Source organism: Cyclopterus lumpus, chromosome 12 (genome assembly GCF_009769545.1).
Source record: "Cyclopterus lumpus isolate fCycLum1 chromosome 12, fCycLum1.pri, whole genome shotgun sequence".
Lineage (NCBI taxonomy): Eukaryota > Metazoa > Chordata > Actinopteri > Perciformes > Cyclopteridae > Cyclopterus > Cyclopterus lumpus.
The window spans coordinates 7754913-7781520 of NC_046977.1; the positions used below are offsets into that span (position 1 = coordinate 7754913).

General features: G+C 42.9%; 1 protein-coding gene across 8 annotated transcripts; it reads right to left on the reverse strand.

Moving 5' to 3' along the window:
• On the reverse strand, positions 1–26176 carry LOC117740054 (nucleus accumbens-associated protein 2). Of its 8 annotated transcripts, XM_034546190.1 has the most exons (8): positions 26060–26176; positions 25251–25324; positions 7929–8110; positions 7035–7817; positions 5253–5429; positions 3762–3867; positions 3412–3509; positions 1826–3309 (listed from the first exon to the last, which is right to left on the reverse strand). In XM_034546190.1, exons 3-8 carry the CDS (start codon positions 8038–8040, stop codon positions 2777–2779), a joined length of 1809 nt encoding a protein of 602 aa, XP_034402081.1. In that variant the 5' UTR covers positions 8041–8110; positions 25251–25324; positions 26060–26176; the 3' UTR covers positions 1826–2776. The 8 variants fall into 8 exon arrangements, with proteins under 8 accessions (XP_034402078.1, XP_034402085.1, XP_034402080.1 ...); XM_034546187.1 differs by lacking the exons at positions 25251–25324; positions 26060–26176 and adding an exon at positions 9211–9651 and having other exon boundaries at positions 1–3309; XM_034546194.1 differs by lacking the exon at positions 25251–25324 and having other exon boundaries at positions 1817–3309; positions 26048–26126.
• Positions 26177–26608: the final 432 nt, after the last annotated feature.

A 26608-nucleotide genomic window follows, 5' to 3' on the forward strand; every position in this document is an offset into this window, starting at 1 on the left:
TTTAGTGGTTCCAATAAACAGAATATCTTTATTTTTATTATAAGAGCAACATTAGGAACTGAAGCTCAAAAAATAAAAAACAAGATAAAGATATTATTTGTTAAATCTTAAAGTCTGTACAGATTTGTGAACAGTCATTTTAACATTAGAGACATACAATTGTCAAAATATCTAAAACAAATGAGGAGCTTGTTGGAATAAAACAGAATAAACCATAGAGTAATAAAAGCCTCACTAAGTTTTCTATATATTAGGGAAATACTCCCTGCTGTTCACTACCTTGGAAGACCAGTTTAAAAATCACTAAAGCTTTCAGCTTAAACATAACCCGGCTTCATGCAATTGAGGAAAAAGTGAGTCATGTAAAAAAAAAAAGAAAAAAAGAACTATGTGTATTTGACCATATTCAACCACGGCTTGGACCCCTCCCCCATAGCAGTGCGTCAGTTTACATTCATTCATCATCTCGGTCATTCCATCACAGCCCTGTTTCATCTATGGTAGATCGCATTGCCTCCAAAATAAAAATAAGACAGATACTGTAAACGTTAATATTATTATTACCTAGTGCAATTATAACTCTGCGTTTCTTGTGCAGGGCCATCCTAAAGAATCCGACACAAGACACGTAAATACAACCTTCGAGGTGGCACAGCACTAAAGCATAAACAAACAGATCAAATATTTGGGACACACACTGTATTTTTTGCTTGGTTGTTAGCTTATGCTATCAATTTTTACAGTGGAAAAGTATTAGGAATTTTGCCAATAACTTTGGGGGTTCACTAAATTTGAGGGTCTGACCTTGTGATTAAATTTGCTTCGACACAGAAAACAAAGAACAAAAAGAAAAGAAAAACATACAACAGTGTAACTCTTAAAATCAATACACAAAGCAAGGTTGTTTGGACTATGTCCCTATATGCGTGGCAGAAAGCATGAACAGCAGAACAGATATTTAAAAAAAAGAAAATGGGTATGACACATACAGGTTTTTGTCCCTGCTCGACATTGCTTCACTCCGCCCCCCTTCGGAAATACAGAAACTTATCTTCGAAAGACCAGTTTTCTCTTTACAAACCCACAATCTTCTCCTCAAACAAACAATCAGGGTGATGTGGAGGACATTTTCAGTCTTTAGTACAGTCACATTTTGCCAAACTCCTTAGTTTCCCACCATTAAACCTTTTTTTTGTTTGAGTGCAAATGCAATAAGCCAGCAGAAATTGCTCTTATGAGATTTATTCAATAATTTACCCCCCCCTTTCCCCTCCAGGAAAACAATTAAAACAAAAACAGGATGGAAGCAGGACTATGTAGTCTCGGTGCCAATCACATCACCACATCAAGGTGAAACAGTGCTTCTCTCTTCTACCACTCAGTGTAGTGCGCTTCCTCCTCCTCCTCCTCCTCCTCATATTCAATCTCCTCTACCCGCGGTGACGGCACGCCCCGTGGTTAGAAAAGAAAATCCAATCGGTATTGTGACAAGCACAGTTGATCCCGCGTCACACCCTGGTCAGTTCTAACACGTGTCAGACTGAGTTCAGATCCCAGTGAGAAATGGGAAAGAAGTCCTTAAATGGCATATCTGGAGGCAACCGTAGCCGTTTGCTTATTTAGATGCAGGTTTGTGGCTTTGTTGTGGTTTACAATAATTCTCTGTATCCATTGTTTGTATTCATGCATGCAAGCTTGGTTTTTAGTGCATGTTTTTGTCCGTGTCTCTCTCTTTATCTCCAAGACAGAATTGATGGAATCAAAAAGGACATTTTCTTTTCTTTTCAAAGTTAAAAAGCACAGTTCATTTTTTTCCTTTTTTTTTGGGCAGTGTATTTTTTTTATGCTTTGATGCAGATATTGAAGGCTAAGTATCATAAGGTGAGAAATGTGCGCATGTGTGTGTGGATTTGTGTGTGTGTGTGCGTGGTTGGTTGGGAGGGAGGGGCGGTCGGGAGCAGACACAGGCATCACATTGACAATCTAATCCAATACAGATATGCATGAAAACCCAACTCCATGCAATAGATTATTTGTTGGATTGTCTGGAAGTCTTTCACAGAAAAATTTTTCTGTGTCTTAATCCTAAAATATGACATTGCGTTTTAACACAAAAGGAAAATTCTTCCGTTTAATGATGGTCATGCAGTAAATGACCTTTAATTACGATAGAGTCTTTGTTATATATTCTTAAATATTTATCATACAACAAATAAGCCACTTTTTTTAAAAAGAGCATCGTTTTTTGCAGAAATTACTCGGTTTATTTTCAGATGTGGTTTTTCAAGAAAACAGATTACTTTTATGAACCATACCACAATTCATAAACTGCCAGCAAAGCAGCTGTTGCTTATAAATCATTCCAGCCATTTCTTCAGCTATCAGGCCTTTGTAATGTTGCTGCAGGTGCCCAAACACTGAGTAAATACCGAGTAAATACCGAATATACTAAGAAAAGGGTGGAGTAGGAAAAGTTGATTATCCTAATGCGCTATGCCATGCCTGTGTCTACTTCTATGAATGATCTACTTCCACTATCAGTAAGTATATCAGTAAGTATGCGTGGACATGAGCACACGGGTGCGCATGCATGTGTGACAAATTCCTGTACAGTAAGATTTACGAGCGCAGCTTTTTGTGCCGAATAATTCCCGTTGAGGAAGCACAGAGGAGAAGAAAGAGCGGTGGACGAGATGTTAAGAGTAGGAGAGCAAGCCAAAGAAAATGCGATGTTAAACAGATTTCACAACGAGAGAGGCAGCCCAAAAAGGGACATTCACTGTCCGTTCACCCTCAGACCTTGTCCAAAAGTTTCCACTTCCTGCTCGGGCGGCGTGTCGCCACAATTGCCTGCCTCAGCTCCTGGGATCGAAGTTGGCGCCCCCAGTGATCCGTCTGCACCTTCTAAGCCGGCATCCTCCTCATCTTCCTCCTGGTCCTCCTGGACGACTCCCTCGCCTTCACCTTCAGCCTCAGCTCCGGCTGCCCCACACCCGGGGCTGCTGTCTGCCATTGGTGGGTGAGTCCTGAGAGGGTCCTTGCGATCTGGATACAACCGTTGGTCTAGGGCCTTGAAGTCAGGCTCGAAGGGGAGGGCTACCCCTGGTTGAGGGGCAGCCAGTGCCAGGCCCAGACCCACAGCAGCACCCATGCCCATTCCTGCGCGGTACACCTCCATGCCATCAGGCAGCATCGACTTGATCTTAGGCAGCCATCGCTTGCGGACGCGCCTTGCATTTGTGCACATGTCAGCAGCAATCACATTCATTTCACTCTCCTTGAAGTTGGGGTTGAAATTTTGACAGTAGACTGTAATAAAAAAGAGAGAAAAACAACAAAACTCCACGTTGACACCTTGTGCTCTTTTGCAATTCTATGACATATATTTGAGGATTTAGACAATAAACCTACGTTTGACAGCGTTGAGGACCCTGCTGTCCAGGGGTTTCCTACTGGGGTCACTGGTCGAGGAGCGGATACCCGTCCCACAGCTGTTGGCTAAAGTGTTTCTACAGGGACACAGAGTCAACACCAGGGGGCAGAGTCAGCAGCAGGCACATAGAGTAGACAAACATGGGAACACACACACACACACAAACACAACTAACCGCATTGCACAACATGGCCACAGATGGAGTGTGAAAGTTGGTTTGAGACAACAGCGGCAGTGTTGGAATCATACAAAGGACTCCGATCTTACAGTAAGCCCTTAAAGACTGGTACAAACTGTTCTGCTTAGTTGTGCATATATTTACACTCACCTATCGAAGAACGTGGCTAGCAGACGGCGAAGCAAGACTTTGTGTTTGATGCCAGCACATAGATGACAATTCATTAGCTGTCCTCGAGTCATGAACACCTGCGTACCTGGTGGAGAGAGAAAGAGGATTTGCTGAGAAAACTCCTCATATTACAATCCATTTGTCTTTTCAGATTCTAGGGCTTTGTCCTTTCTCTCTCCCTTTGGCCCAATTGACAGTTGATCTTTTATTCTTCTGCTACATTTGAAATTAATGTTCAAGGAGATTTGTTACGCAGCTAAACAAAGCTTCATCTGTGAAAAGTAGAATCAGAAATCGGGAGAGGAATCTATGTTGAAGGCCATAAAAACAGCATACTATTAAATTACTTGGCTCTGCTTTCTTTTGAAAAACATCTCTTTCACATTCATGTATTGTATTCTGCATCTTTCATGCAGACTATGGAACTGAATAATCTGTTATGTTTTGCTATGTTCCATTGTGTTTTTAAATGACATCACAATCTGATTGAATCTGAGCATGCAGGAACCTTTTGACCTCTTGTACCAACACGTTTTTGGACTGATTACTAACTACAACTTGTAGTATTCAGGCTCTATTCTTTTGTCTGAAAAGATTCAATACTGAATTGATTAAACCTCCTTCCTATGATTTATATTATCTACATGTTGAACGCTACCTGGTCTCTTTGAAAGCTTCTCGTCTGACTGCCAAGAGCGATGTCTGGCAGGCAGACCAAAAAGTTCAGTTTTTGTTTCATCATACCAAAAAAGATATTTTCCCCCATGCTCTCAGAGCTCTCTATAACGGGCAAACTCCTGGCAGACGGTCATGCTTTTTAGTCTAGGAGTGACTTCTGTCTAGTCACTCCACCATAAAGGCTTGATTGATGAGTACTGCAGAGCTAGTTGTCCTTCTGTCACGGTCCTCAATCTCTGCAGAGAAGCTCTGCAGCTTTGTTCTGCCCCTTTCACGTCGCCACAGTGATGTGGCTCAAAACTACCAATCAGTAGCGAGGGTCAGACGCTACTAAATGTTGTTTTCACGAGTGATCAGAACTCAATGGAATGTTATTGATTTCTTGTGGTTTAATCAAAATGTCCTAATTGTATGGTTTAACGCCAATTTATTTAAGAGTACTAGAGTCCAGTCACTGTAAACGGTGATGAATAGAGATCTGACAGAAGTCTCGTATACACCTGTATTAAAGGGGAAGAGTCCCTCGCATGTGAGGAACCTCCCCCCCAGTCACAAATCTTTTGCGAATAAGCAGCTTTGATTTGAAAGGTTTTCCATTTCACAAAGGAATACCTCTAGTTGTCTCATGTCCTGTATTTCATGTATCCGTTTCATTCTACCAACAATTTAATTTTAAATGATCTAAAAAGGGCAAAAGGTTGCTTTCCAAACTCACTGCATGCAAGATACTCTCCGCATGTGTGCGAGTCAATGCGTGCGAGTTGACGCATGCGTTTGTGTGCGCGTGCCTACCAGCTACTAACTCCAGCTTCTCCCCGGGGTCCCCTTCAGTGTAGAGCTTAGGGTGGCAGCGGTAGCCTATCTGGCTGATGAGGCTCGCGGGCAGCGCCACCAGGTCCCTGCGGATCAGCACACAGTTGCGGCTCTCCAAGGCCAAGGGCATCGCTGCCATCTCTGGCTTGTCCTGGACTGATGAAAGCAAGCGAGAAGAGAATAGGATAAGACGGCTTTTGTTACGCCGCAAAAAACAGAAGCAGATAAATATGAATGCGTCCATATGAATACTATAAACTACGACAACAAATAACTAGCATCCATACCCTTCTGTGCCCTCTATCGAAAAAGAGGCTACAGAATTTAATTAATAAATCAGGTTGGTGTAATCTCAGACAAGCTTGTTGTGTTTCATAAATGTTTTAGAGCATTGCAGATGTATCCCAGATAAGTCATGATATTGCTGCATCCGCAACTTGGGTTTTGGACGGGGGACAGATCCGAAGCTGGGTGTTAGGTTCTTACTCACAAAATGATTCCCCCTAACCTCTGAGAGGACTTGTGAGAGTATGCACATGCACACACCTCCTGTGCACAAACACACACACACACACACACACACACATAGAGAACAGGAGAAATAAATCCCTTAAATGTCCCACACATGCACCTAGTGCATAGAGAAAAGTTGGATTAATGTATTTGCAATTGCATTCACACCTAAACCTACCACACAGACATACACACACACACACACTTCTCAAATATCCCACAATGTCCCCCTAGGGTGCTCTGATTGCAGATAGAGTGGATTTCATGAATATCTGAAACTCTAGAATTTTACAAAGCTGCAGGCTTCTAAGAAAGATGGAGTGTATGTATGCATGCATGCATGTATGTATGTATGCATGTATGCATGAATGTGTGTGTGTGTGTGTGTGTGTGTGTGTGTGCACATGCATACGTTAGTTTGTGTGTGAATGCAAACACAAGTAAATATACTGTAGCATCTATGCCTGTATGTGTAGGCAAACCTGCACCAGCGTGAAAACTATAACAGACCAGCTGTTGTAGCTGTGATAAAGTGTGTGTTGTTGGTCACGATGCACTCCAATCATAACTCCATAAAGCTATCTTTATGCTGAGAGAACCCACACACACACTGGAGGCACAACATCCTGCTTTTTCAAGATGCTCAGGATACATGATTTATGAAAGATTAAATGATGAAACTGGAATGAGCTGAATTTGCATCACTTGTTTCTTTTCTGGACAATGACGAACTGTGTTCCATAAATCGTACATTCGTGGGTATATATTTCTGCAAGTCATGTTGAGTTTTACTTTTATGTTGGTCTGATATCAAATTAATTTCCTCCATCTGAGCCAAGGGCAACTGAGAAAGTAATTCACTTACTCAGATCTTACATGAATAGATTCTGAAGATATTGGTGAGACGATATTGATGCCGACTTGACATTGAAATGGTCTCGTTAGCATTTTATCATTAGCAACTTTAATTTGTTTATATACTGTGTGTGTATATATATATATATATATATATATATATATATATATATATATATATATATATGTAAATATTATAGCGTTTGTCATAGTATACCAAAGTAAAGTGTTTTTGACTTTAACTGAGAACATAATGTATTTTTAGAAGTTTTTAATGATGACAAATATTCAAGAGTGAAGCTTCAGTGATGAGTGCTCTACACCAAATACACCAAAAGCACTGCAACACTTCACAAATATTTCATAAAAGCATCAATTCAACATAATACTCACTCCCGTAGGGGTTAGCTGAACGCCCATAGAGATGACTGTAGGAATCCTCTGTGATCCCATCATAGGGCTCTTCCTCAAACTCTTCATCCTCATTCTGGTAGGATGTAGGACTGTCAGTGGTTGGCAGGCTGGACGCTCCAGGACTTGACCTTTCAACTCCTCCTCCTCCTCCTCCTCCTCCTCCTCCTCCTGTTCCTCCCCCACCGGCCCCTTGAAGGTGGTAAGATGGCAAACCATGGATGGCGGTCCCACCAGCCGTCGTGTAGAACAGTGAACTGGCCCTTGCCAGCCGACTCCCCAACTCCGAAGACGAAATCTTGCTCTGCGCCAAAGACGTCGTCAGCGGCGTCGGCTCACCCCCTTCTAGTTTAATCTTACGCTGCGCCATGAGTAGGGATGGAGACCAGCCCGTGGTTCCCAAAAGGGCAGCCACCGCTAGCCCGTTTCCGTTGTTACAAGGACTCTGCGGCTCGGATCCGGTTTCCTCTAAAGACCCAGCTGTTTGCGAGTCACAGTGAGGCGAGCTTGCCTTGAACATTAGGTCCATGCCTCTTTCGACTATATGCTGAATTTGGAGGTAGCCAGCTGTGTACATGACTACGAGCTGTTCACTAGCTGCCATTGTTAGCTTCCCTGTATAGCAGAAAGTGAGGATCTGCTCGAAGCAAGCAGGTGTGACTGAGGAGGGCAACTCAAACTGGCTCTTGGTGGAGCTGCTGAAGAGGTCACGGAAGTAGAGGCTGCTGGCAGCCAAAACGGCCCGGTGGGCTTTGAAAGCCTGACCTGGTTGATGGAAATAACAAAGAACGGAAAGAAAATTGAGATACAAAATTCGAGCGTCAATTCAAAGTTACTGTAACTAAAATAAAATCTCCAGATGTTCTACTAACAAACCTTTGACCAGGATGGATACATCGCAGTAGTGTCCCAGCAGGCGCTGCTCATTAAGGGAGCCCAGAACTGTGGCTCCAAAGTTTGGGATCTCCACGTGGAGCAGCTGGGACATGTTGGCCACAGACGAAGAGGAAGGCAGGGTTTCAGATATTTACTGCAGACTCCGCCACTGAGAGAGGCATCTGTAAAAAAGAAGGTATGTAAGATGCGTTGGCAAAGAAAGAAATGCAGCAGTGAGGAAGGAGTGAAAAGACAAAAGCGTGAAAGATGAAAGACATGCCAGAGGGAGGCAGAGAGGCGAGAAGGGAAAATTGAGAGAATCTTGAAATGAAATAAAAGCGCAAGAATGAAAATAGAGTTGAGATGAAGTGAGAAAATGAAGACAGTTGAAGGAGAAGAAGTGAGAGGTGTGTGAAAGAGAGATGGATATGCGGCGATAGTGGGTGAGACAGTCGAGGCAGGAGAGAGAGAGAAAAGGAGGAGTCAAGTCAGTCCACACAGAAAGAAAAAAAACACAATGCCGTGCCTACTGTACATGAGGACATTGTGAAATACCTTGAGGCTATGTTGTTTTAACTCAACTTAAATTCCCCCAAAAACCTTGAACTCATTCAATGTCTTGCACTTAGTGCATCGAGCATGGGTTTTGCCGACCTGTAAATCGTCCGTCACAACAACTTTTTCCGAGGGAGGAAACCACACTGAATACCAGAGTTTAGAGATAGTTCTTGATTTTGCTGACTCGCTATTACCGTGGTCAGCATTTCTCCTCTTTTTTAAACTCTGTCTTGGAAACCAAACAGGACAACTCACGCCGTACACACAATTTCCCACTAACTTTGATTTCGTCCGTCTCAGTAAAATACTCTGGGCATGTTTGCACCATCTATCCTTCCCTGAACCTTGTGTCATTGTTGTGTTTTTTTTTTTCTTTTCTACCCGCTAACCCCCACACACACACACACACACACAAACATATACGCACTGGTTTCATTATTAAGCAATGCTGCAGAACAGTTTCCAGGAATACAAACTGAAAAGAAATGTCACCGCCTCTCTCTCTCTCACACACACACACACTCTCTCTTTCTTTCTCTCTCTCCCACCTCATGCACTCCATACAGACAGACATGCACTCTGGCTTACTTACATAAAAATGTTCACGCCTAAAACAAACACACACAAACACACACACACACACACACACACACAGAGACACACAGAGACACACACAGACACAGCGTAGGGAAATTACTGTATACTCTGGCACGCAAGCACTCACCTGGGGAAACCAGCACACGACACTCTCCCACACATGCACAAATGCAGAGAAAAGCGCTCACTGTTATCCCAGACAGTTCTGACCTGTGTAAGCCAGTCTTCTGGTTAAAACACACCATGGAGCCTCGGCACTCGCTAACACACCAGCAGCAGCCGGGACCGGGACAGAAGAGGAGTAGTTAGAGATGGAAGGCGTGCACTCTGATGTACTCCGTCTGGTCGACTCTCTTTCTCTTAAAGTGTCATTCCCACTGTCTTGAAGATAATTCTCTCCCTGCTGTCTGACTGACTTTTCCTCTGTCTGTCTTCCCCGGCCTATCCTCTATCTCTATATCCTCCAAAGCCCCATTCTCTTTGCTCACTGTCTGTCCTTGCGCTGTCTCAAAGCCTCCCTCTGCTTCCCTGTCATTATCTCTCTCTCTCTCTGTGTTTCTCTCCCCTCTATTCTCCAAGGGTGGAATTCAACAAGTGCCGCTGTGTCGAGAGAGAAAAAGAGAGAGAGAGAGAGAGAGAGAGAGAGAGAGAGAGAGAGAGAGAGAGAGAAAGCAAGAGAGAAAGAGGGAGTGAGAGAGAATGGGGAGAGAGAAGGAGAGCAGAGCAGAGCGAATCAATGATGAAAGGAGTGGGAGGCTCACTGTGTGAGTGTGTGTGTGCATGTGTCTGATCAATGCAGTATCTATACGTCGCAGGGAGTGGGAGGGAGAGAAAAACACAGGCTACAGTTACAGACAGAGGCTGGGCAGAGCTAGAGAGAAGCAACGGTGGGAGGGAGGGGAGAGTTGAGACAGAGAGAAAGTCATTTGAGGACAGTACGAGTAGAGAAAGACAATTAGGTTGAAGCAACTTCTGCCACTTGCCCCTGGACACAGATGCCTATATGGTCCAACAGAAAGGGGGTGGATGACTAAGACAAAGGAGAAATGAGAAAAGCTTACTGAGGTCATATCCACCATTAATTAATTAAACATAGAATAGTGAAACTTTTGACATCCCTGTTTGACGCAAGTCTGGAGAGAATGCGTCACGGTAAAACAACGCTTTACTAAAGTGGACGCTGTAATGCACGCAACCCTCTCATCCTTCCAATTGTAGAATTTAAAAGGTTCATCAAAGACACAAGCTGTCATTTCAATGTATTTCCCCATTGTCTTACAATCGTTGGAGGACAATAGTAAAAAAAAAAAAAAAAGAAACGAAAAAGAGGCTTTACTTTTGAGCAAGTGTTGTGTATTTTCTCTGAATCATGCGAGGACTTTGCTGCCAAACACCTACACACAACGGAGACAAGTTCTGGCTTCACGCAAGACTATTCTGTTTTTTTTTTTGGTCCTCTTACATGAATTGGTCATTTAAATGATTAATTCACGCCTCCACTTTGCTGGCTCAGCTTATTAAGGCGACACTTTTGTGTTTTGTGTTGACCAGGCGCATGGAAGGCATCCCTAAAACGCTGCTCGATGTGGATGAGGGAGGACAGGAGCCAGATGTCGCAGCCTGTGACAAGGCAGGAAAGATAAAAGACAACAGCTAACAGAAAGGAATACGTTCCAGAAAAGATGTGTGTGGGGGAGGATAAGAATGCAAATGGCTGTGACAGATGAGTAAGTGCATTTGTACAATACTCTATGTGCGTACACACATACACACGTTAAAATGTTGTGTAATTCTTGCATGCGAGAGCAAAAAAAACCAACGGAGGAAGCGCTCCGACCTCTGCTCTGCATTTCGTTCGGAGAGACATGAAGACAGTCAAAGTGATTTCAAAATCTCATTTCATCTTTTCACCTCACAACACACAATCCGTTAAAAAAAAAAAAAGAAAAGAAAAGAAAAAGCTGATGCGGAGCATTTTTATAACCGAGCGTGTCCCCAGGAAGACACATTGGGCTTCATTTTGTTTGCCAAAGAAACCTCAAGTGGAGAAAGTTGTGCTAAACTGAGCAAACTTTTACTCCTCAGTCAGAGGAAATACGAAAGGGAGGATATCACAAAAGCGTTGAATACAGTGAGTCAGACTTTGGTTTAGAGAGCTTTGCTCCAGCCGTGTGATATCTGCATGGCACATATAGCCACACATGAGCGAGCACACAGAAAAAGCACAGTCGAACGCAGGAGACACAATTCTGCAAACACACTAATGGAAACAGACGTGTACACACACACACACACACACACACACACACGCGCCCCCCCCCTCGTTCTCCTAAACACACGGCAACACAGTCAGGTAATCTCCCCGTGCACACTCAGCAATGCACATTATGTTTGTTTGTGTCCGTCTGTCCCTCTGTGAACCTGCCAGACCGCATGTCCATCGGCCCATCAATCAGTTATTGTGACTATTGTGTCCTTACATCGCCTCTCCCCTCTCCCTTTTCCTCTCTCCTTCCCACCCTGCATACCACATAGCCACCGTCTCTCTCTGCCAATTAATGCACACAGGGCTGCATTGCAGTGAGGTTGGCGCGTGCCACGGCAGCAAGCACAGTACAGAGTCTACAGACATGCATGTACGTGCCAGCCGGGCAGAAAGAGAGGGAGGGGGAGAGGGGGAGGGGGAGGGGGGAGCAGTGAGGGAAAAGGAGGAAGAGGGAGGGGGCGAGAAAGAGCAAAGGAGAGTGAACGGAGAATATGTTGAGTCAGGCAGACAGGACGGCAGTCTGGCACACTGCATACATACATACATACACATGCATGTACATTATAAGAACAGCCACACGCATACGGAAATTGCAGCCTCCTTCTACCTGCATTAAATATAGACTTTGCACATCCATGATGAATAAATATAAAAGGCATGAAGTCCCTCAACTGATTGTGTTTGTGTCTCTCTGCTGCTTGTGTCCTCGTTTCCTTTTGTGTTTGCATTTCCACGTCAAAGTTTCTCGCGCACCTGGGCGTGTCTTCATAATCAACGTTATATATGCGGCTGTGACTTTTGGCACCGCAGACACACAGTCAGGCACGAGCGTGTGTGTGTGTGTGTGTGTGTGTGTGTGTGCGCCAACGTTGTTTGTGATTTGAGATCTGAATGTTGTTGTGATTGCCGTTCCTTTGTTGGAATGTGTTACATTCATTTTAATCAAGGATTCATACCTACGCACAGTGTTATTAACTGTAGCAGCAGGTCCAGCCATATTTGAATAATATGAAGAAATGAAACCATTCGCCAGATGGCACACACACATACATGCACGCAGATTCAATTACTAGTTGTACTGTAGCTACACCAAATAACAAAAGGGTAACATTCAAACATAACACTATAAAAAAAGTCATACACAATTATGATTCATGCATTTGCCATTTAGCACTTACTGTAGAACAGTTCGAGTAAGTTAAATCTTGAAGTTAAGTTGGTGTCACAGTAACTTTTATTCAAGACGCAGATAATAAAAACCTAATTAAGCTGAACATAAATTCAGATGACAAATAGAGAGAAGTGATTACGTTAATTAATATTTCATAACGGTACGGCAATACACAAATAAAAAGGAAATTAGAAGACATTTTTGAAGTGAACTGAATAGATACAGCGCCTTCCTCTCTTCCTTATGTTGCCTCTATACAATCTCAATATGAACAGTCCCCTCGTTATAAATATTCAGATCCTGCAGTTGTTCTCATGTCTAAAGTGTACCAGACAACAGATTCTATCCACGTTGAGACGGCAACGCTCCCTGGCAACAGTTCTACCAATCGTGACCGGGCGGGTGTCTGCCTGAGTCTGTCTGAGTATCATTATGGGATGTCGAGCGAGAGCGAGAGCGAGAGAGAGAGAGAGAGAGAGAGAGAGAGAGAGAGAGAGAGAGAGAGAGAGAGAGAGAGATAGATAGAGAGAGAGAGAGAGCGAGAGAAAGAAAGGGAGAGAGAGAGAGAGAGAGAGGATGCTCATCACTGCTTTTAATGCAACATCATTCTCTGTGTATAGACCCTGCTGGGTGACGTTGTCTGCACAGTCAGGATCAAAATCATCTTTTCTTTAAAAAATAATTTTAAAAAAGAAAAAAGAAAAAAAATCCCTATGATTCATACAGTTATGTAACAAACAGACAACTATGAAATGATTTGTTGTGGGCTGAATATTGTCTGGTATCTTTCCACTTGTATTTTAGGTAAAACTAAGGTCACAATGCTGTCCGTGGCAATATAAAAATTATGACTAGAATTATATACTAAGGCGGGATGATTTGACCGGAAGCCTGCATCATAATATTGTGTCACAATTTGATTTAATACATCAGTACCTTTGAATTGATTTCTTGTATGACCACATACAGTGTTATGGACTGGACATCAATTGATTTTTTGTATTTCTGGTTATATGAATCTGAAGCTATCCTCTTGGCTATTCACTTAGAAATAAATCAATATTTTCAAAATAACAAATAAACAAATGACTATGTGAAAGGGGGCGCTCGAAGTGATCACAACTGTGCAGTTGCCCCCAATTTTAAGAAGCTTTATAGCAAAACAACCCCCCCCCCCCCACGTAATCTACCTGCCCAGCAGGGAAAAGAAGACTGACAAATGTTCTAAGATGGAGAACCAAGAGGAACATTTAGCAGCAAAATAGAGTCGTTTCGAGACCAAAGAGCGAGCTGAAGGAGATTGAACGTTCTGAATCTGCTGTGTAAACAGCCAACTGCATGCTAACAAGTTAGCACATAAAATGTCAGATTGTTTGCCAACAGCGGACAAAATCAATTCTACAAGGTAATTTAGAGTTATTCTGAAGATGTATTAATAATTATTGCTACCGTAATTAGTGGTCACTGTTTATTTCCCCTAAAATCAATCAGTCAAAGGCTCACTTGTCATTTGTATAAAATGACTAATAACCATCCATCCATTTTCTAGTGCAGGGGCAAGGGGAAAGCACGTACAGCAATACATACGTAAAAATGCAGCAGCTTTATGGAGGAAGACGGCATTGCAGCGAATTAACAACCTTTTCTTGCACCTTAAACTCTGACATATCACATGTCGGTGTTTGGAGACTTCCCCAAAACACAAAGTTGTGACAAGAAGCTCCTGAAACGGTGGGCTACCCATCTGTAGTTTGTAGTCGTGGTGATGCGCATAAGAAAAGAGATAGTGGGAAAGACAGCGGAAGAGCACGTCTGTGTGTGTGTGTCTGTGTATTTGCGAGTGTGTGTGTGTGTGTGTGTAGATTATCCTCCTGAGGCAAAGGCTTTGTTAATAAACTCCAAGTGGCTGTGGGAGGTAAACAAACAAACAGTCGCAGCGGCTACTATGTCACACCAAACTCCAGCGACTAGGTCATTGGGATTCACACACACACACACACACACACACACACACACGCACACACGGTGGCTTTTGGGCAAACAGTTGAGCGCTATAGAGATAGAGGAGGGAGAAAATTTGAAAGGTACATTAGGGGAGAATAAATTGAGAGAGGCGAAAAGGAGTGGTGGAATAGAGGAGATAAACGAACAAAAGGAGTGAGGACAGAGAGAGGGAGTGTGTGTGAAAGATGCAAATAGAAAAGAACAAGATAGAAGTTGACAAAGCACAGTCACAGGGAGAAGAGAGTTAGAGAGCAATTGGAAAATCAGAGTGATAGCGAAAGGTAATGCTTAAAAAGACTGTTCTGGATGAGGAATGAAACTGCGGGAACAAAGATGACAAAAGAACACAAAGAAAATACTGAATGCTGGAGAAATAAAAAGAGAAAAATAAATACGACAGGACTATTAAGCTAAATAGTCCTGATTGGCTGGCTGAATCGGGTTGTTTTGCCCATTTAAAAACATCTATCAGAATATCCAATAATTTGAATATGGTGTGGTTGTATACTGTTGAATGGGAGGGCAAGTGACAGACGAGGGCAAGCGATATCTACAAACTGACACTTTGTTGTAATCAAAAAGACATTCCACCTCCACATTACTGACGTCAGTTGCAGAGTGTCTCTCCAGGATGGCTGTTTGCTACAAAAACCTGCTATACGACAGCGGGAAAAGAAAGATAATGCAGGATAACCTAAGGACAACAAGGGAAAGTGCTGAAGGGACAAAGACGGCTGGATCTTTTTCAGTAATGCTCGTATTGCGGAACCACAGGGGCCGGCAGGTCGTTCCAGTTTATAGCAACACATAAGTGTGACATTAGAGCAGCAGGGAAACTCAGGCTCAGGACTCACGCAAGACTGAGATATTTTGAACAAACACTGACACAAGACTGAAAATTCCCCCGACTTTAAAAAAGAAAAAAAAAGAAAAAAGGAAGCTTCGTAAACAGCACAAGCAGAAAAAGGAGGGAAGAGAGAGCAGACCAAGACGAGACGTGATTCAGGGAGGCATCAGTTGAACAAATGTGTGGACGTTAAGCAGCAGCATTTGTGCGTGCACACAATGATACAGTATACTGCACCATGAACGGAATGTCATTTTTTTTTTTTTTTTTCATACGGATAAATCCTTTACATTGGCATCAGCTCCGAGCTAGCATGTGTGTGGGTGTCTAAAGCAGAACACACAACTGTACATTTTTCCATGAGCCCAAGGGTGCTAATTTCATGCTAGTGTGCACTTATCTTCTGCCAGCAAAGTATCAGTTTCGATGCGCTCAGGCAGATTTGCCCATTTGGTGGTGGTAACATTACTTAAAATATAAACTGATATTGGTCACAATTGTGATATGTTAATTAGTTTCATTGCAAAGCTGTGGAATGTATGAAGACATCAAAAAAAGGGAAGATGTGTGCAGTTTTATCTTATCTTACCTTCATGAAGGTAGGGTTTATTGCGAGCCTAGTTCGGTGTGAACAGTGTGAATGCATATAAAAACTGTAAAACTTGTTCACGGTACAAAGTGTATGTGAACAGATAACAGCATTTTGCCCATGGCATCACAGTCGGGGTGTTGCACTCCCACTTTGACAAGGACATCGGTTTACTCTCCCGAGAAGCTTTTGTCGCGGCTCGAATGCGCTCCCTCATTTCTGTGATTGTGCCATGGCAGGGAGGAGACAGGTGTAAGACGGCGCTGATTGGCTGGAGTTGATGCCTGCCTTTAGAGCTCCTTGATAATTTATTCTTGCAAGTACAATTACAAAGAAGGGGTGTCAGTGCTGTGCTAGCGCTCCTGGCCACAAGACATCCGATACCCAAGGATGCTAAAACACAGCAGATTTGTGCAGTTGCTTGCACTTTGTTTCGAAAGAACACGGCCCTAAAACCCCACTGATGTCCTCCTCAACGTGACCTTCGTCTGGGGACAAGGGCCGGGAGTGGCCTGCTGAGTGTCACTGACTGTCACACAAGGACTACAATTAGGTTAGATTTCACAAGAGGTCTGCCTGTTTGTGAGTGTATGTGCATCAATGGTGACACTCTGTATGCATCCCCCCCCCCCCCCCCAAACATGATTTGATTGTCATGGTGAACGAGACAGTGAAAAATGGGAAATAGGGCGAATCAGTATCAAATGAAAGCACATCAGTGGTGATCCTGCACATGCACATACCAAACAGGAAAGAGATACTAAGGGAATAGAATGGGTGAGAACATATTTTATTGTACCAACTGTCTGTACTTTTAACATAGATCTGTTGAATAGATTGACTACCAATTCAAACAATAATCAAAAATGTTTACTGATGATTTTGTCTTGACTTAAATATTTTAGTTCAGTTTTGTTTACCATATCACACTGTGTGCATCCTTAAGGTCTAATAAACCCAGTGAGTGCATTTCCTTACAACAATTTGTATATTCCAAATCTTGAATTGTTTCCGTCGACCTGCATCTGTTCATGCTCGTACATGTGCGTGTGAAAGAACTAAAAACTAAACCTACTCGTACACAAACTTTTCTCTATGTAACGTTCTTTTTCCCCTCCTCCCTTTTACTTCACACTTGGTCTCCAAGTGTGGTTGGAATTTATATTTGTCTTTATGTCAGCATTGTGATTCTTGACTACAAAGATTCTTAGTCATCCAGGTCAAATTTCGATCTAGAAGCCAAAGCGGGCTTCAGACTCATCCAAGGAACTTCAAAAGGTTCTGGCGGGTGGGGAGTTCCCGGGCGTTTGAATCTCAAAGAGCTTAAGTTTTGCTGGGGGAGTTTCAAGCTGATAACAGAAACAAATTAAAAATGGTTTGAAATGTGGTTTCAAACAGTCAAGACTAAAATTATAATTTATTTTAAAAGTCTGAGCAAAATAGTTATTTAGCAATTTCACAGCCTCATCAATCCAAGCCCTCTTAACTACCAACATGCTAGTCATGTGAAATGGACTGCACTCTAACATGTACATTGTGGGAGAGTGCCTTGGAAAGAATAACCAACTTGCTATCCAGCAAAATATTGGAAAACATTTTTAGAAGGGCTGGTACCAAATTCTTAATCTTATAGTTCCTGAGGCACAGCTCTGTGCAGGAGACTAAGGAGCTTTGCAAGTTCTTCCCTTTCTGAGTTACGCTGAGAAAAAAAGAAGAAAAAAAGTCTCCTTTGCTAGTCTATAGGTTCTACCAGCTGCAAAGTCACTTCAACGTTAAGGTCTTTAGGTATTCACGTGTTGGAAGAATGTGACACATTATGCCAGTGGATGTTCATCCAAGAATTAAAAAAAAAAATGGTGGATAGCAGCTGCAGCAAGAGTGTCAATCAAACAGGGGCAAGGACAGGTGAGATGACAAGGATTGTGGCACCTTAAAGTGTGAAAGCAATGTTTAATTCCTCCTCAGCAAAGACACTGCTTTTTGTCCCCCTCGTGAGACGTCCCTCTGCATGCTAAACTAATTTTGGGAACGACTTTAACCGTATGTTACAGTTTCAAGTTCATATACACAGGGAGTATAAGAAGAGTGAGCGACAGTGAGAGTGACACAGAAGTGGAGAGAGGGAGAGAGAGCGAGAGAGAGAGGGGTGGGGGGGATATGGAGACGATGTACATGCCATTTTGATCACCCCGCGCTGTGCTGAATGTTCTGCAGTGACACATGCGTGACATCAGAGCAGCCCAACATGATCGCCAGAGGAGCCCAGTGCAGAAATGAGGACACATCTTTCAGCATCAGTGCCCCACTGTCTACAGTCACAAACACACTATACACAAACACACTCCCACACAAAGACACATACAGAGAGAGCAGCGTCCACATCGACTGAGCCATGTACATTTTTTCCAATTAGAGCAGCCAGAATGCTTTAATTCATCCTCTTGCACGCAAAAAGAAAAAAAGCGCAGTGGGGGAACGAAACACTGTTTGATATGATCATCAGGGGTAGGTGAAAAGAATGTCTCATGACATGGGACATTTCCCATAAAAAAAATATAATGCTGTCTAGTGTTATAGTGTTATATAAAAGCCTGTTTTGTTCAAGTGCATAGCAATACATTCACATTTATTTTGAGTGCATACCCCCCACCCCCCCGCCCCTCTTATGCCCACCCTCCACATAAACACCCATTACTGTGACCTAAGAGTCTCCCAGTCAGAACCAGACTAAGCTAGCATACATGTGATCAAATAACATGCCACCTTGGTTAACCTCATGGGCAGCACTGAAAAGGGCCATACCTGACCTATGTAAACAGAGCTTGTTTATCAACTTCTCAAGTCACAATTAAGAAAACATTGACAGAATGAAAAGGGCATTTTTTAAAGTTATATGTACACAACTAGATGAGGGTCAATTGAGGATAAGTGAATTGTTATTGCTAAATCATGCGATAGTTCCACTGAAGACACACACACACACACACACACACACACACACACACACACACACACACACACACACACACACACACACACACACACACACACACACACACACACACACACACACACACACACACACACACACACACACAGAAGGGTTTGCTGTTGCGTGATCCTGTACAAAAGTATCAGAGCTATAATAGTCTACGTTAAAGGGGGATAACATCACAAACACATTAAACAGGATGGTTATTCTCATTACTTTAAAAAGGTCAGGTTACTTTGATTTGCTGATGGACTGACATTATGGCCTGCACTGTTTGTCATGTAGCTAATTAATTAATTATATATATAATTATTTTTCTACCTCTACAACTCACTAATAATAATAATACAAAAACATTAAGTTCTATGTTTACGGTGGGTTACGTGCTGGACAATCTTTCGTTGGTGAGGAGCAATGAAATCCGACAATTTATTTTTGTATGAGTGAAATAAACGAGGCATAACGTGTTAAATAGTGAGCTTTATGGGAGCTGGTAGGCAGATGTCTTGTCTTTTTTTAAATCTTTGCTAGGCTAGCTGCTTTCTCAAGTCTTGCTGCTAAAGGCGCCAGCGGGCTGTAGCTACATAGCACATTAAGGGATGATTCTGTTTATTGTCACCTCCAGAACAACCACAAAAGAAGGGACATTTCCATCTTTCGTATATTACCAAACAATACATTATGGGGCAAAAATTTCAAGTGAAAGTGGCGTTTCCCTTCTGCAAGGAACACAATTGCAAGCATCAGGTAAGTAATGCTGTGATCCTCCAGTAATTGCAAACGCATGTTAGCTGTGGAAATGGGAGGGGGGTGGGGTGTTGGGGGAGATGTAGATGGGGTGGGGGGGAGGATGTGTAGTGAAAACTACCCGCCTCAGATTCCTGTCTTTTTCCATTGGCTCCTACCCACATTCTGCCAGGCGGTTAGGACATGAAGAGCACATACAGGACAGGTCACCGGCCCAGAGAAGGGGTCAGCCTATTTGCTTTCCTCGCGTCCTACCTTATGCACTAATTAGCAAGCTTTGTTGACCGGCACAAGTCTAGAGAGACTTGAAGTTTGCAGCAATTTAATTATGTACAGCACACAGCGATAGAGCATGGAAAATTGAGGTGGGCTGCAAGGATAAATGCTCCCTCTCTCTCTTCTTCTGCACAAGTGTGCATATCTGAATGATTCTGTGGGTTTTATTCATGCGTTTGTGAATTTGTGTGTTTGTGCATGTCTGTGTGCGTCATCTCCTGAATTATAGGTTTGACTTTCACAGTAAGTCTAATGTCCCCTCGCTAAAACACGAAGGATCTGAGAATATCTCTCAGGCTACAGCCCTCAGTTACAATGAAGGACTTGCAAAGATATGGGGGGGGGGGGTTAAAAAGCCAACACATTCTTCTTTTAAGTGAGTGCAAGTGACCGTATGGTTGTGAACCCTGTGCTGTAAACTAAATACACAAAAGGAGTTCAAACAGAGTTCCCAGAATTGGAAATCATATGCCGGGTATTACTGGCTTTTCAGAACCGCCCCTGATGCATAGTAAAATACTAAGTGATAATAAGTAATAATAAGTGAAATAAGTTCTCTATAGGGCTACATAACCTTCATGGATGTTTTTACGTAATGATGCCACAAATACCATAACATGAGGCAAAATAGCTTTGACTATGAAGTATTAAATCCAATTTTCCATCCAATTGGGGAATGAAATCTCATGACCATCAGAAACACGTCCTCATCATACTTCTCAGCACATAATTCTTCGCTAGGGCTACGTGCTCCTATTCATTCTGAAAATACTTGGAACAATCAAATGTGCACATGCTCCCTTTCTTTTCTTTTTTTTTTTTCTACTTGAGCACAAATGTGCGCGCACACACACACACAGAACACAGGCACGACATTCATGCCATGTGATCTTGCTAGGCATTATGCCAACGGCCAAACATGTCACTTACCAGAAATCTCTGAGACAGAGTGAGAGTGAGAGTGAGAGAGTCTGCACATTGGCAGTTTTTGAGAGCTCCTTCTTGCCAAGTGTTGCCAAGTATAAGTACAGTGCATACACATGGAACATGAGATTTAGCTGCTGCAGTTATCAGCAATGTAGTGTGTGTGTGTGTGTGTGTGTGTGTGTGTGTGTGTGTGTGTGTGTGTGTGTGTGTGTGTGTGTGTGTGGTGTGTGTGTGGGGGGGGAGGAAACACGTGATCTTTGAGATCTAATGTGGAATTGTTCTGAGGAACATGCCATGTTTACTGTTCATTGTCTAAATTCTTGGAAGGCTTCCTGAAAAGCATGTAGCAAGCCAAAGTAGCCCAAATGAGTTATAGTTTTAAGGTTTCCAACGGCTTTTGCTGATCCTCTCTCTCACATTTGCGCCCTCATTATTTTTTTCCACTTTTCTGCATTTCAGCATGTACATAAATGGACTGTACATGTATATCTGTGCACAGTAAATAACAGGAAAAAAGTAGTAGAAACTCAGATCCATAGCTATATTATTATTATCTCTGTGTTGACTATAAACCACTAGGGGGGGGGGTAGGGAATTAATTTTAAGGGTGCATAAATAAACAAAAAGCAACATATTGCTTTATGTTCCATCTTAGCCTCACATCTGTATGAAATACTGGGAAAGTAAGAGGGACTGACAAAGGGTAGTAGTGAATTCCAAGAGTCTGCTACACTACTTGAGCAGTGCATTTAAGGAACTGCCCAGCCCTCTTTGGTAATCACCTTTTAGATCACCTTTTAGACCATGAACATGTAGTTTGGCTGCTAATAGTGTCACGCAGGACAAATGCAATTCTTCTGTTGCCAACTTTATTGATTAAGACTTTTTTTTCTTTTTCACTATTGATTAAGGTGGGAAACATTGCCTAATGGGTAGTTATATCAGTGAGAAGACAGACCTAACACAAGTCATTTGGACTTAATTTCATTCATCTAAGTTAATCTATTTTTGTCAACAGTGCAGCCAGATTCACTTATAGAGTAATCTGATTTGATGAATCCCAATTTAATTGTGGCTTTGATAAGAAAATACGTGGACAAGGTAAGGTCACTCCAACTTTGTTTACTATAAATCTGCATTTCAGGAGATGAGTATTTATACATTACATCATTACATTACATTTAGCTGGTGCTTTTATCCAAAGAGACTTACAATAAGTGCATTCAACCATGAATACAAACTCAGAACAACAAGAATCAAGAAAGTATACCCCTTTAACAAAAGAACTGTATTTAATATTCAGTATTAATACAGTAGAAAACAACTATTTTCTATGTAAAGAAAAAGAAAGTCTCCCTAAATAAAGAATTAAGTCCCTTTGCCTCTGTGTGTTGTTTCCGAGTTTCTTTTTGTGCTTTGTTTACATAGGGTTAGGGTTTTATTGCGCATGCTTCTATTGCATGTTCGTGCATGCGAGCATGCACCACCGGTTAGCTCACGGACGTTGCTCTGCACTGCTCTGCACTGCTCACATGCAGCGGTTAAAGCTGCTGTCCCGACCGGCGGTGGCGGTGTTGTCATGGAAGCGTAGCCCCCACCCTCCTGTCCCACCTCAGGTGAACACTGTGAGCTCTGTCAGCACTTTTGCCATAGTTTGCACTTTAAGAGCTGTTAGAGGCGTGACATGAGCCGTCGACATGTTCTCAACATTGCCTTCGAGAGGCAATCAAAATGCTCCCCATCTTGCACCTTTAAACCCGCACAATATTGGTTGGATACTCTTCTTCCGTTTCCATTTTTCAAACCTTTTTGGATGGCCAACATTAAAGTCATTTCAGATTCATGAACTTGCCAGGCTTTTACTCTGATAGTGACACACCCCATCATCGCATTAAGAAGAGAACCAAACTATTGTATTTTTCTTTTGACATCCAATTCATTAGAAATAACCACAGGTAACCTAATCTGTTCGAATATCAGTTCCAATAACAGAACCAACGTGCCTGAACACACCAGCAGCAGCAGCAGCAGTAGTTATGTGCTACATAGTGGATACAAGAATGTATGAGAATATGATGTATGACTGGTGGCCTGTATCGCATACCATCAGCAATGACTCATTACCGTCTCAGGAAAGGAAAATCAAACACACCTCCCCACACGAGTATACACGCATATAGAGTGCAAATAAAAGTGCACCTAGCAGTCACAATCACAGAGCAAATAAAGCAGCACTGGGAACAAAAACTCCAGGTTTTGAATGTTCTAAGCGTGCTATTGTTGTCCTCAAACAGTTGTGTAATAAGAAATTAAGAATACCATAGCTTGTATAACCTGAATATGCTTTTCATGTGTTGAGGCAACCTCAACTCTTGTTCATGCAGGGGTGTAACAAGAGATGAGGCAAGTCCCTCACGGTCTTTGTACTTTCTCCCCCTTCTCTGTCCGTATCCGCATCAGTTATATTTGAAACGGTGTTGTCGTTCTCTCTCCTTGACACTCCCCACTTGCACACAGCCCCGGGCCCCCTTGTGGAATGCTGTATAACGTGAGGCCTATGGAGGAAGGGCATCCCGGGACACAGCGAGAGCGCACACACACACACATGCGCTAACACACTCACAGAACACACGCAAATACGCACACACACACACACACACACACACACACACACACACACACACACACACACACACAGACAAATACAGCTGTTGAGAGCCATCACAACCCTTTGGCAGACGTCCAAGTCAAAGCCGAGTGGCGTTGGAAGGCCTCCGTTTAAAAGGGAAAGAGAAAAAAAAGTCCCATATTTTCCATGTATGTTGTGTACACTGAAGATTAAAAAAAACTTACATCAATCTGATTTCCACGTATTGGGGAGGGGGCGGGGGATCATAAACTGCTTTGTAGAAGCTACCTTTGTGTTTCTATTGGTCTGGCAGGCACACCTATGGATTCATACTGTTTGTTATTCAAAAGAGAAGTAGAATACATCTTGTTACCCCCCCCCATTATATTTCTATGGGGGAGAAGCAGAAACAGATGGGCACTAAAACGCTCAAAACTGTAAAATGGTGAGGAACGCTACACACTTCACACTACCTAAATGATTCACATGACTCCATAAGCCAAGCTGTCGTTTTAAAGTCCAACCTGTGTGACACCTGTCTGGGACCAGGATGCTACATATACTGTAAATTGAAACCACACGACAGAGATTAAGATGTAGACCGTAAACTAACTTGGTAATGGTTGGGATATTTTTTTTTTCTTCTTCCATAGTCGGTGGACCAGAGAATAAGAATAAGAGCGGCTTGACAGAAAGAAAGAGTGTATGTGAGAGGGAAGGAAAGGGACAGGAAATGAAGAAAATTGCCACAAGTTACATGCTTGCTGGCTAGTCACACACACCCATGCACGCACGCACACACACGCACGTGCAAGGGGGTTCAGGTGAGGTAAACCGGGCCACAGCTGACACCACAGCAGGCAACAGTAAAGTGTACTGAACAGTTTTTATAAATTATGAAACCTAATCTTAATAGTCCAATCACTCTGATACATTATATATTTGTATCATGTTTTTTTTGGTGTCTTTTTTGTCTCTTGTACTAGACTAAAGTACTCAAATAAATACCTTGAACTAGCAGTGCTGACAATGTAATGCGTGGGAAATGCTTACGTTGAGAATCTGGGAAGCCAGCTGCATTGAATCATACTTCGGGCTACTCATTGCTACACTTGTGCAATAATGACTTAGGACAACAGCAGCAACTTCAATTGATTTTTGTAAAGTAGGCTCATTCCTTGACGCAATGATGCAACATATAGCACCACAATGGATCCTTATGGGCGGAGATATTTGTTTTGTTTTGTTTTGACTTCATCATGACGCAAGACCGATAATATCGTGCCACTTTTTCTACTCGTACAGTTGCAACTAATGACAACACTATTTCCTGTGGTTAAGAGTTTAAAAGTACCGCCCAGCATTAGAATTTTGACGACATAAATGTGTGAATGGGAAAGAGCAACACAAAATAGTCCTTCCAATCGGATTAAATCATTCTAGTGGCGCGTGGTACACCTTTTACCCCTGCGAGTAAAACCTTCACATTTCGCGATATGACTTCGTGAAAGTTTACGAGTCGCGCTTAGTTTAGCTGGTAGTTTGAATCTAAATCACCTCTCGTACTGTTATGTCAAGCGGATTGTCGGAGTGTGCAGCTTCCTATTGTATATAAAGAAGGAGCAGCGAGGGAATAATGCATGGTAAAAAAAAAAACCTATGCGTCACACAAACCAGGCATTGTACACATCAAGCCAAGACAGAAGGGGATATATTTACCCGAGATATGTCGCTATTCCATAAACTGCGGCTGACAGCTGGCGCAGATGTGGCAGGCTTTCTCTTCGGATAACCTATAAAGTTTGCGGTGTGTGTGTCAAAAATAAAAACAACAGCAACAGCAGCAGCAGGCCCCGGTTTCCCCTCGTCCGCTGGCTCACTCTATATCACTCCAGTCCTATCTTCGCAGCGCCCCCCACCCCCACCCCCCATCTCTCTATCCCACTCTCTCTTTCTCTCTGCCCGCTACGCTCCTATCCCTTTGCAGGAAGTGAACGCCGCTCACATGAACAGTGCATGCAACCTGACATCATGCACCACCCGGTAAAGAGTTATTTTTAAAGACGCAGACATTTTTTTTTTTTTTAGGAGGACCCTGCCGGGCTACTGTAGGTACACTGCCTCGCTGTAGTCCGCGCGCTCGCTAAATGGACTGTCAGCAGTGCTCGGTCATATCGTTGCGCCTTTACGGACACGAGAACCCGGTGCACTCTGCGGGCTTTAAGGTGCAGACTTCCGTCTGCACCTTAAAGCCCTCGATGGACTGGCGGCCTGTCCAGGGTGTCCCCTGCCTTCGCCCTATGTCAGCTGGGATAGGCTCCAGCGCCCCGCGACCCTAATGAGGATAAGCGGTATTGAAAATGGATGGATGGATGGACTTCCGTCTGTGTCAAAACCCCCTTAGCGGCGAGTTAGCCCCCGCTGCTACCTACCGAACGCTGGGTGCGTTGTGTCGTGAAAAAGACCAAAGTTAATGGGGTGCCTCCGTCGTGCTTCCTAAAAAGATAAAAACGTACATGTGCGGTTACCTCACGTGTCCCGGTGTGATGACAGCTCAGGCTGCACGATGCGCATGTGTGCCGTTCTGCTAAATTGTAAGCGCCAACTGGCGGCGGTGTGACCTCAAGTCAACTTTTCTTTACTGCAGGCATGCGATATCACAGCGCCCCGGCTCACGAGAACAAATCACTGCTCTGGGGTCTGCTGTACGTCGGAGTGGCCGAATACTCTCCCGTCACGGCTTTGTGACCACCCTGGCTTCCGCATAGGATGCAACGTTATATATTTTGAATGTTTATGACCATAAACATAAGCATTTGGTATGCATGTTGTATACTTCAACCTCGTGATTCCCCCTTCCTCCATGTCCATGGCAGGGTAACACCCACATTGCATTTGCACACGTCACACTCAGAGCCACACCTGCACACAGTGGTGGATAATGTATATTAAAAATACTTATTGAACATATTTCATTACATATTAAGAATGAAAATTGGTTAATAAAAGGAGAAAAAAAAACACTTATTTAGACATGCCATAGTTGCAAGTTAAGAACCATCACTATCCTAACTCAT